The sequence below is a fragment of the Hippopotamus amphibius genome, chromosome 12 (genome assembly GCF_030028045.1).
Source record: "Hippopotamus amphibius kiboko isolate mHipAmp2 chromosome 12, mHipAmp2.hap2, whole genome shotgun sequence".
Taxonomy (NCBI): domain Eukaryota; kingdom Metazoa; phylum Chordata; class Mammalia; order Artiodactyla; family Hippopotamidae; genus Hippopotamus; species Hippopotamus amphibius.
This window is the reverse complement of record NC_080197.1, coordinates 97,428,385-97,440,539: the sequence shown is the minus strand read 5'-3', so window position 1 is coordinate 97,440,539 and position 12,155 is coordinate 97,428,385. Positions and strand designations below refer to the sequence as shown.

General features: G+C 35.3%; 1 protein-coding gene across 5 annotated transcripts in view; it reads right to left on the bottom strand.

Moving 5' to 3' along the window:
- The window catches only part of CPNE8 (copine 8), a 267,432-nt gene that overhangs the window by 85,631 nt on the left and 169,646 nt on the right, over positions 1-12,155 (bottom strand). Inside the window, exon 1 of one of the 5 annotated variants that reach the window (XM_057700926.1) lies at positions 4-80. The exons of the other annotated variants lie outside the window; for them this stretch is intronic. Coding sequence (XP_057556909.1) covers positions 4-35 — 32 coding nt within the window. The 5' untranslated portion in view covers positions 36-80. Of the gene's footprint in view, positions 1-3; positions 81-12,155 lie in introns of those variants that run through there. 5 annotated transcript variants of the gene reach the window in all.

Below are 12,155 nucleotides of genomic sequence, written 5' to 3'. Positions count from 1 at the left end.
TACTGAATCCATCTCATCCCTTTCTCTATCATCATGTTGTCTTGAGTAAGTCAGTCACCCTGGGGTCTTTATGTCTTCACCTAAAAATTGGAGGCAACACCTATTTACTGTTTTGAAAATAAACCTATACAATTCATTTGAATTGTTTCTGTGAAAGGTGTCTAATTCCTTACAAAAGACATTACTAAAATACATTTTTCTGATTATTAAGTAATATGACTCTAGACACTTACATGTGTAGTTGTAAAGAAGCTTTAATCAAAATAACCTCTGAAGATGTAACAGGGTTATGAATTTGATGTCTGGGAGTTAAACATACACCTGTGGCTTGTTCTGATCTGGTGTAAGAATGTGATTCATTAAGTGTACCTCTCTTTTGGAGTACCCCGGAGTGTGACATGTTTCAGGTGTGCATTAAAGGATGTCTCAAATGAGGATCTATCAACAAACTGTATATTAAAGATAATTCCTCTAATTGGGATGCTGAAAAGATTTCAGTACAAAAATTGGCATGATCTTTCCTATGGGAACAACAGCCCCAGATATTGTCTCCTCCACCTGTACTTCAACATAATGATTTTCCATGTTCCTCTATCTTGTCTAATGCATTTCTTGTCCTAGCAAGCATAGAAAGATTTTTAAAAACAGCAAGAAACTGAGTGATTACAGAAATGATAGACACTTTAATTGGAGTGTAGTTATGGTGACCTTAATTCAATGGATAAGTTGCAGACATTTTTACTGTCTAAACCTGTATTTGTAGCAGAAGAGCAGCAGTGTTTTTTTTTCCAGAAGTGACTGAAACCAAGCCATTAATTCCACAATTACAAGTAAAATGTACTATGGGACTTGTGATTTCCCATGATCACCACAATGGGGAAAAAAAAGTCCTCATAAGTACAGACAACAACGTATCAGCTGTCCCTGATTTTTTTTTTTTTTTTGCTTTTCTTCTAGTCAAACCTTTTGACGTTGACACAATTTTTCAGCATTTAGGAATATTTTTACTAATGAGATAACACTGGCCTCACTGATTCTTAAAACTTCAACAAAATCAAGTCTTTTTTTTTCTTGTAACTTCCTTAAATCCTGACAGAGAATTTAGTTTCCTTTAAAAAGTCAGAAATATGCCTTTAAATATTCCTCTATTATGAGTTGGTTTATACTAAATCTACAGAACTACCATGATTATTAATTCATTGCCCCAGTAAACACAGACTATAAGCACATTCGGACAAAAGTAATTTTTTTCTTCATAAAGTCCTGGTTTGCTTTTACTGGTAGAAATGATTATATATAAGATATATACATGGGTGAGTCAAAAATTATCCGCACTCCGGCTGTAGAATTTATTTTAATTAACTTTTAGAAAAGACAAAGACATCATTTTTCAACGTAATCTCCTTGCTTTTTAATACAGTTTGTCCATCTGTCAACAAGGTGTCATATTCCCTCATTAAAAAATGTTTGAGGCTGAGCTGCGAGCCACGAATGTACCACTGTCTTCACTTCATCAGAAGTGAATCTTCGACCTCGTAGAGCTGCTTTCAGGGGACCAAACAGGTGAAAGTCCAGTGGAGCAAGATCAGGACTATAGGGAGGATGCTTTCACACCTCAAAACAAATTTTTTGCAGTGTCGACAGTGTAGGCAGAAGTGTGCGGACATGCACACCCTCAGACCACAAAAAATGAATCACTGCACGCTGCTGTTCTTTCCTGCAAATCACAAGTGGGGCATCCATTTTTGCTCACACCACAGTTACAAATGAACTGATGTAACACATTCACACCTGCACAACAGTGACTGGGGACACAGCAGCTATGAACAGAAAGCACTGATAAGATAGTGCGGCCAACAGAAGTTTTAATATAACTGGAGTGCAGATAATTTTTGACTCACCCTCATATGAATGTATTCAATGTAGTTTATCTCCAGTTTTGTTGAAATTTTAAGTAATTTCCAAAGGTTTACAGTTTCTTTGCTCCTTCTGTAGATTACAACGCTTCTGAACCTCCAAGAAGGAAACAGATATAATAACTCTCAAATATTAACAATTTGCAGGAGAAATAGGCTAATTTCATCGGTCTTATTCATTTGATCACTTTCTAATACAGACAATTTTTAAAAAATATATTTTTAAATATATACATACCATATATATAAAAAATAAGTCAACTTCCTTTCAGGTGTAAATATATATAAAATTTTATATAATAGTATATAATATTACATCTACATAATCATACATTTTAATAAGTTTATATTTCACCTATTATTACTTAATATTTTGCTTATTAACTTTATTTTCATTTATTTTTTATCTATACAAAGAGTTAGACAAACCACACTTCCTAAGATAAAGACAATATTTTTAATGTGGTTTAGATATAGCAAATGATATATGCCATAATAAAGGAACTATTCTCTATGATGATTTATCATATTTAAACCAAAATTGTATGCTTAAATACTCCAATTTTTAAAAAAATACATGATATAGACATATTTTAAAGTGTATTTTGTATTATACACATTATTTATGTTAGATTATTTAAATTGCGTATCTATTAGACATAATGTAAATTTTAACAATACATAAAGTCTAACTTTTGAAATAGAATTACCTTCAATTTTTTTCTATTGCCTCTAATAAGCTTAATGCACCAAAATATTGACAAGCAAAAACTCCTCATTCAACTTAAAACTTGTCTAATCAAATAAAAAGTGTACCATATCTAAAGCCAAAAATTCTTTTTTTTAAATGATCTAACTCATTTATTTTGACAAAACCATCAGATGACTCTGAGGCATGCTAAAGTCTGGGGACCATATTCTACAAGAGAGAGTGGATAACTTTTTTCTCATCTTTCTGTTTTCTTGAGGCAAGAAATATTTCTGAAGGAAATGTCATGTCTTATTCTTTGTTCCAGTCTCAGTACTTGGCACAATGTGTGAAAAAAAGGTTGGTAAAACATAAAAATTTGGGACAAATATTGGAATAAGAAAGAGGACTAGTGAGAGAAGATGGTGGGGGAAAGACTGAGCAGAGGGAAAAATCTGAATATTCACATGGGGGTTCACAGGGTGTCTTTTAAGCACTGGTTCTCAAACTTCAGCATATAATAAATTCATCTGGAGGTCTTGCTAAAATATAGACTGTTGGTTCTCACCCAGAGTTTGTCAGCCATAAGCTTGAGGGATTCCAGGAAATTGTGTTTCTAACAAGATCCCAGTTGCTGCTGCTCATCCAAGGACCACTTGTTTTACTTTCTCTTCATCCCTTTTTTTTTTCACCAGAGTTTTTAATGACAAGGAAACCAGAAACCATACAGATGTTTCAGTATTTCTTCTCATGGGATTGAGTGATGATCCAGAAGTACAATTCTTCCTCTTCTCCTTGTTCCTGTCCATGTACCTGGTCACTGTCTTGGGAAACCTGCTCATCATCCTGGCTCAGACTCCCACCTCCACACACCCATGTACTTCTTCCTCTTGAACCTGTGCTTTACTGACATCTGTTTAAGCACAACCACAATCCCAAAGATGCTGATGAACATCCAAGCAGAAAATGAGAGCATCAGTTACACAGGTTGCCTCACCCAGGTCTACTCTGTCCTGGTTTGGACAATTCCTTGGTTTGGAAAATTTTTTCCTTTCAGTAATGGCCTATGATTGCTATGTGGCCATTTATTGCTCACTAACATATTCAGTTATTATGAATTCCAGACTCTGTTCTGCTGATTCTACTCTCATTATTTGTTAGTCTTGTCATTGCCCTGCTTCAGATTCTGATGGTGTTGCAACTGCCCTTCTGCAGAGACCTAGAAATCTCAAACTTCTTCTATGACCTTGCTCAAGTCATCAAGCTGGCCTGCTCTGACACCCTTATCAACAATATCTCCATATACTTGGTGGCTAGCCTATTCGGTATTGTTCCTCTTTCTGGGATCATTTTCTCTTATACTCAGATTGTCTACTCTGTTTTGAGAATGCCATCAGTGGGCAGAAAGTAAAAAGCTTTTTCCACCTGTGGGTCTCATCTGTTAGTTGTTTTGCTGTTCTACAGGAGAGCTGCTGGAGTGAGTGTACATTAGTTCTGAAGTTACTGACTCTTCCAGAAAGACTTCAGTGGCTTCAATTATATACATTTTGTTTCCTCAAATGATGAACCTTTTAACTACAGCCTGAAAAACACAGACATGAAGGGAGACTTGAGGAAACTCATCAGTAGGATACATTCTTTTCTGTGATTGTGTCGTCCATTTTGAGCTTGGGTTTCTGGAATGAATAAAAGTGATAAGAATTGTGGGAGAGCCAGACTACCTGATTCTATGTCACCAAATTCTCCTAAAAGGAAAAGATAACATAATGGCCAAATGTATTTTAACTTGGTGATGAAACCTGACTTTTTCCCCCAGCTCTGTTATTTGCCAAATGATTTTCATTCTTAACTCAAGGTCTTTTCTCAGGTTCCATATAAGCAGAACCTGAGTCAGCTGGTTGAAACTCTAGGAGTATTTTTTTTTTCAGATCTTTATTGGAGTATAATTGCTGTACACTGTTGTGCCGGTTTCCGCTGTACAACAAAGTGAATCAGCTACATATATACATATATCCCCTTCTCCCCTCCCTCTTGAGCCTCCCTCCCACTATCCCTATCCCATTTCTCTAGGTCATCACTAATCATCAAGTTGATCTTCCTGTGTTATGCAGCAGCTTCCCACTAGCCATCTATGTTACATTTGGTAGTGTATATATGTCAATGCTACTCTCTCACTTTGTCCCAGCTTCCCCCTCCCCCCACCCTGGGTCATCAAGTCTGTTCTTTACATCTGCATCTTTATTTTTGCTCTGCCACTGAGTTCAACAGTACCATTTTTTTAGATTCCATATATATGCGTTAGCATACAGTATTCATTTTTCTCTTTCTGACTTACTTCACTCTGTATGACAGACTCTAGATCCATCCACCTCACTACAAATAACTCAATTTTGTTCCTTTTTATGGCTAATTTTCCATTGTATATATGTGCCACATCTTCTTTATCCATTCACCTGTCGATGGACATTTAGGTTGCTTCCATGTCCTGGCTATTGTAAATAGTGCTGTAATGAACATTGTGGTACGTGTGTATTTTTGAATTATGGTTTTCTCAGGGTATATGCCCAGTAGTGGGGTTGCTGGGTCACACAGTAGTTCTATTTTTAGTTTTTTAAGGACTCTTCATACTATTTTCCATAGTGACTGTATCAAGTTACATTCCCACCAACACTGCAGGATGGTTCCCTTTTCTGCACAGCCTCTCCAGAATTTATTGTTCCTAGATTTTTTGATGATGGCCACTCTGACTGGTGTGAGGTGATACCTCATCATGGTTTTGATTTGCATTTCTGTAATGATTACTGATGTTGAGTATGTTCTCATGTGTTTGTTGGCCATTTGTATGTATTCTTTCGAGAAATATCTACTTAGGTCTTCCACCCATTTCTGGATGGGGTTGTTTGTGTTTTTGATACTGGGCTGCATGAGCTGCTTGTACATTTTGGAGATTAATCCTTTGTCAGTTGCTTCATTGGCAAATATTTTCTTGCATTCTGAGCGTTGTCTTTTCATCTTATTTATGGTTTCTTTTGCTGTGCAAAACATAAATTTCATTAGGTCCCATTAGTTTATTTTTAATTTCCATTACTCTAGGGGGTGGGTCAAAAAGGATCTTGCTGTCATTTATGTCTTAGAGTGTTCTGCCTATGTTTTCCTCTAAGAGTTTTATAGTGTCTGGCCTCACATTTAGGTCTTTAATCCATTTTGAGTTTATTTTTGTGTATGGTATTAGGGAGTGTTCTCATTCCATTCTTTTACATGTAGCTGTCCAGTTTTCCCAGCACCACTTATTGAAGTGGCTGTCTTTTCTCCATTCTATATTCTTGCCTCCTTTGTCAAAGATAAGATGACCATATGTGTCTGGATTTATCTCTGGGCTTTCTCCTCTGTTCCATTGATTTATATTTCTGTTTTTATGCCAGGGCCATACTGTCTTGATTACTGTAGCTTTGTAGTATAGTCTTAAGTCAGGGAGCTGGATTCCTTCAGCTACATTTTTCCTTCTCAAGATTGCTTTCGCTATTTGGGGTCTTTTGTGTTTCCATATAAATTGTATAATTTTTTGTTCTAATTCTGTGAAAAATGCCATTGGTAGTTTGACAGGGATTGCACTGTATCTGTAGATTGTTTTGGGTAGTATAGTCATTTTCACCACGTTGATTCTTCCCATCCAAAAACATGGTATATCTCTCCATCTGTTTGTATTGTCTTTGATTTCTTTCATCAGTGTCTTACAGTTTCTGCATACAGGTCTTTTGCCTCCTTTGGTAGGTTTATTCCTAGGTATTTATTCTTTTTGTTGCAATGGTGAATGGGATTGTTTCCTTAATTTCTCTTTCTGATTTTTGGTTGTTAGTGTACAGGAATGCAAGAGATTACCGTGCATTAATTTTGTATCCTGCTACTTGTTGGCGAAGTTAGTAATATAGTCTTACTCAGGTCTCAGAGATAGAAACAGGCCTCTGACTGAACTGTGTCCTTTCCTAGACTGCACGCTTGCTTATACACCTAACAGTTGTTGCTAGCAACTCAAATGGCGCTTACAATAAGAAAGGGAGTGGGTCTTGGAATTTCTTGAGCCCTGGGGACCTGGCCAGTCTCCTGGGGTCTGGAGAATCTTGTGACTCACATGGTGAAACCAACAACATTGTTAAAGCAAATCTAGAGCTGTATTTTTGCATGCAAACTGATGATAGTTTGCACCATGTAATTATAAGCAGAAGCCCCCAGAAGTCCAATCTGAAGTCTCACCCATGGAGTGGATGCACTGCATAGAACCCTTCCCAATGGGACTCCAGACTGCCATCGCTCAGGACTTCCCAGTGCTGTTTGGATCTGGATGTAGGTGCTTCCCCAATTTGGTGATGTATAAACCTCCATCTTTACTATTCTTTCTTAGTATACTGTAATCTTTGTTAATTCAGTAAACTCTCTAAATTCATGTTTAACTGTGTGTAGAGCAGTTATTTTGCCAGTGAATCCTATGAAACTTGAGACTGAAAGTAAGGCTTTTAGCAGAACATTACTTTACCAAATTCATTCATTAGCTCTAGGGTTTTCTATATATGGTATCATGTCATCTGAAAACAGCAACAGTTTTACTTCTTTTCCAATTTGGATTCCTTTTATTTCTTTTTCTTCTCTGATTGCTGTGTAAAGCCAAAAATTCTTAATATAAAATAAATTTTACACAGCAGCAGTTTCACAAATGCAACTTAATCCATTGTAAGCCAGCATGGCGTTTCTTTAGCTAGACAGGACCTTTGGATATTTTTCTAGGATTATATGAATTAGGAAGCTAACTAAGATTAACATCTAAAGTAAAAATCTTCTCCAATTTTGTGAATTCTTAAATACTTATGTTATCCCTGTCACATACTTTTCCTCTAATTTCAAAGTGATTGAATTCTAATTTTTAGCTTGAACATTAATTTCTAGAAAGAAAGTTCTGTGACTCAGTAGCCTGTTCCTAAAATATAAACTATCAGTCAATGAATGTTATTTTTTTCAGACTAATGAGAATTAATAAAAAATAATCAGTATTACTATAATAAGCAAAGCAAAGCAAAACAACAAAAGAAACAGAATAGCATTAACATAAAATAATAATAAATTCAATGTTGGCCAAAAGATCAAAGTTTTAAAAAATCGGATACAAAATTTCTATTCTTGTATCTTCTTAGTCTTTCTTTGTCATTGGTTTATGCCCAAATAAATGCATTTGAAGTGATCACTTTCTCTGCAGCATATTAATACAGTAAGTCCCTTACACATGAACCTTTAAGTTGCAAACTTTCAAAGATGCAAATATGCACAGCACCAGCCTCAGGCATGAGAGAAATTGCATCTTGCCCTCTGTCTCCAGTTGCTGACGATCTTTCAGCTTTACCATCTCCCACTTCCACTCCCTCCTCCAGTCAGTAACTTCTTGCCTGTTCACTGGATGCCAGCCCTTGTATGCCAGCTGTTGTAGTGTACTACTGTACTTTTCAAGGTACTGTACTTTAAGATTAAAATTTTTTTCTTTATTTCTTTGTGTTTGGTTGTTCTTTATGTGTTATAAACCTATTACAGTAAGTACTATATAGCCAATTGTGTTAGTTGGGAACCTAGGCTAACTCTGTTGGACTTACTAACAAATTGGACTTACAAACTTGCGCTCTCGGAGTGGAATTTGTTCATATGTAAGGGACTTACTGTAACAGATACCTTTACTCAAGACTAAAAAAGAAAAGCACACAAACACCAGTCATAAGAAGATAAGTTCAATTCACAGTTTAAAAAAATTTATTTTAGCTATGTATCACATGCTTTTATAAATTGTTTGCTTACATACTGGTATATTACTAGGCTAGTGATCATAGATTAGTACTTAATTTATGTATTACATTTTTCACTCAAACTTGACTGAGTTCATAGATAAATCTATTTGCTCGTTTATCTAGATTTGCTATTATATTGCTATCTTTATTTAGTCTCTGTAAACGTTGACTACTACTGTAATGTCTTTAAGAGATAATAATATCATCTTAACTTGTCTTGCTTGCTCACAATGATTAAGACTGGAACACAGGGATTCTATCATTTCTCTAACCAAGGTTCATATTTTGATAGGAAAGTGCAAGGGGAAGAACCTGACAAGAGTAATACACACACACATACACACACACTCACATTTAATACAACACACAATTCTCAGCCTGAAGTAGCAAAAGCTGACAAGCTGCACACTACAGTACACTGCTAGCTATGGTTAGGGTCTTTTCAATGGTGAACAATCTCTTCTTCTCTGGTGTATCTCCTCTATTCTATATATAAGGACACCTTTTCCATAGTCATGCCAGAGCTGCCAACAGACATCATAAGTGTTCTAGCTCCCTTGCCATCCTCACTTATGGAACTGGCTACCAGTTTCCATGCTCTCTCTGGCCACCAGTCTCCATACTGTCCATTATCTTCCAGACAGACTGAGGGACTCCAAAAGAGACAAGAGAGATCAATGGCAAATGGGAAGTGACAAAGATGAGGAGATTAAAGTAAATTCGCTATTGAAATTCTTTCAAACCTATGGGGGAAAAGCATTTTGGAGAGCTTCCTTTGATTAGTGTCAAGGTTTTAGATTTAACAGACTTAACAAGCTAAAAAAAAAAGTGTGCTTACTTAGTAGAAAACTATGAATTATTGCTGTTGTAGTGTTTAACACAAATAGATAATTCGGCTAATTCAAGCCTGAAAGCAGTCATCCAAATTGCCTAGAATATTTATCTCAAATAAAACCAAGTAATTCACAAAATTTACTTTTATTTTGTGCTGTGTATATCAGGCATTGTTAGTAAAAAGTGTACATGTTATATATTTAAAAAATGATCATCTCACTTTGGAGAAAATTCACATTTAAAGCTGACAGAGTTTATTGTAATCCTTGACATAGATCTCATTTGGCAGCTCAGAAATTTATTTGAAAGAGTTTCAGCTACAGGGAGTTGTGTGCTTATTTTTATATTAATGCCCTTTAGATTGACATAAAAATAATAACTACTTATCACCATTCAAGATTTATAAGGTCTTCCTGAATATCTATATAATTATTCTTTCACTCTTCTAAATGAATATTGTTTTCTTAACACTACTATGGAGAAACAAACTTTTTAGGTATTTTGGGAGGCTTTAATAATTCTACATATGTTTTTGAGCAGTGTAATTTTTACAATAATGATTTTAACAGTGTAACTATCTTCAAAGTATTAGAATATGGAAATAAGATAACATACCTCATAAAAGGTTTTTTGTTAGAAACTTCAATAAATGAAAATATTTTTAACCATATGAGGCTCCAGAAGACAATGAAGTAAAATTTCAGAATACCTGAGTTTCTGAGAGATACAGATCTATGACATTAATCAACATTAAAAGTACCGAGTATTCAGGCTGCTTAGATGGATGATACCTATTTGTAGAAACTCTTCTTTAATAATAAGCAAAGTAGGAACCTTGTCCTTAAAAACTTATCCTAAAAATCTGTGAATTTTCTAGTGGAAATCAAAGAACTAACCACGCAATTCAATAAAAATAACGTTTGCCTATTGGTTCTACCTTTGGGATCTACTGACTCTGGGTAATTCATTAGGCTTCTTAGTAAAATTTTTTCACCCCTCAAAATCATAAAATATACTTTCTCATCCACTTTAAAAATAAAAGTTGAATTGATTAACTTGAGTTGTTCTGAACAGAACACCAGAAATATGTTTTGGGTTCTTGGAAGAAAGGTACCATCTTAAAAAATGGCCATAAACGCATAATCGCAACATATGTTAAATTAATTTGGGAAGTTAAAATATAAATTTATAATAGATACATTCCATTGGCTTGTTTGTTTAAGCTACATCCCTTTTTTTTTTTTACATTTTTATTGGAGTATAATTGCTTTACAATGTTGTGTTAGTTTCTGTTGTACAACAAACTGAATCAGCTATATGTAATCATATATCCCTATATCCCCTCCCTCTTGAGCCTCCCTCCCACACTCCCAATCCCACAGCTCTAGTTCTTCAAAAAGCACCAAGCTGATCTCCATGTGCTATGCAGCAGCTTCCCACTAGCTATCTATTTTACATTTGATAGTATATACATATGTCAATGCTACTCTCTCACTATGTCCCAGCCTCCCCTTCCCACCCTGTGTCTTCAAGTCTGTTCTCTATGTCTGCATCTTTATTCTTGTCCTGTTGCTAGGTTCATCAGTATCATTTTTCTAGATTACATATATATGCATTAGCATATGGTACTTGTTTTTCTCTTTCTCACTTACTTCACTCTGTATGACAGATTCTAGGTCCATTCACCTCACTACAAATAACTCAATTTTGTTACAAATAACTCAGCCTTTTACGGTTGAGTAATATTCCATTGTATATATGTGCCACATCTTCTTTATCTATTCATCTGTTGACGGACATTTAGGTTGCTTCCATGTCCTGGCTATTGTAAATAATGCTGCAATGAACATTATGGTACATGTTTCTTTTTGGATTAAGGTTTTCTCTGGGTATACGCCCAGTAGTGGGATTACTGGGTCATGGTAGTTCTATTTTTATAAACTATGCTCTAACATATACAAATATATTAGCATGTAATCAAAAGTACATGTATGGTCAACTCTTTCTACATACTAAATATCATATTCTATACAGTTAGTAAAATAACAATAAAGAACTATTTAGAGAGCAATGACTTCAAATGGGCATTGCGAATGTGTGAAGATTTAAATATAAGAATATTTTTATATAGATCTAAATAAATATTCCAATTTTGCATTCATTTTAAACATAACCCATAGAGAAAATTGCATATCAAAATTCTTCTCTAGTTTGTACATTTATTCTGTTTTACAGATAAAATCACAAATTAGGCCAAAAAATATGTTAATGAGTACTATATCTCTATTCCAGAGTCATAATCATAGAATAATTTTTGTAAATCAAGCAACTTAAGTAGCATAATCATTAAATATTCAGATACTTTCATATGTGTATAAAGTTTTATTTCAAGTGTGTCTCAATCTCAAGATTTAGAAGATTTGCTTTCTGGAAAAGGTTGCAAATAATTCTGTAACACTGCTTAACATTGCATCTATTATTATAATTAATACATGCCATTTGTATTATAAAGATATATATTAAGATGGTGGAGTAGAAGGATGTGCTCTCACTCCCTCTTGCAAGAGCACTGGAATCACAACTAACTGCTGAGCAATCACTGACAGGAAGTCATTGGAATTCACCAAAAAAGATACCCCACATCCAAAGACAAAGGAGAAGCCACAATGACATGGTAGGAGGGCACAATCACGATAAAATAAAATCCCATAAACGCTGGGTGGAGGACTCACAATCTGGAGAACAATTATACCACAGAAGTCCACCCCCTGGAGTGAAGGCTCTGAGCCCCATGTTAGGCTTCCCAATCTGGGGGTCTGGCAGTGGAAGGAGGAATCCCCAGAGAATCAGACTGTGGAGGTGAGTGGGATTTGATTGCAGGATTTCAACAGGGCT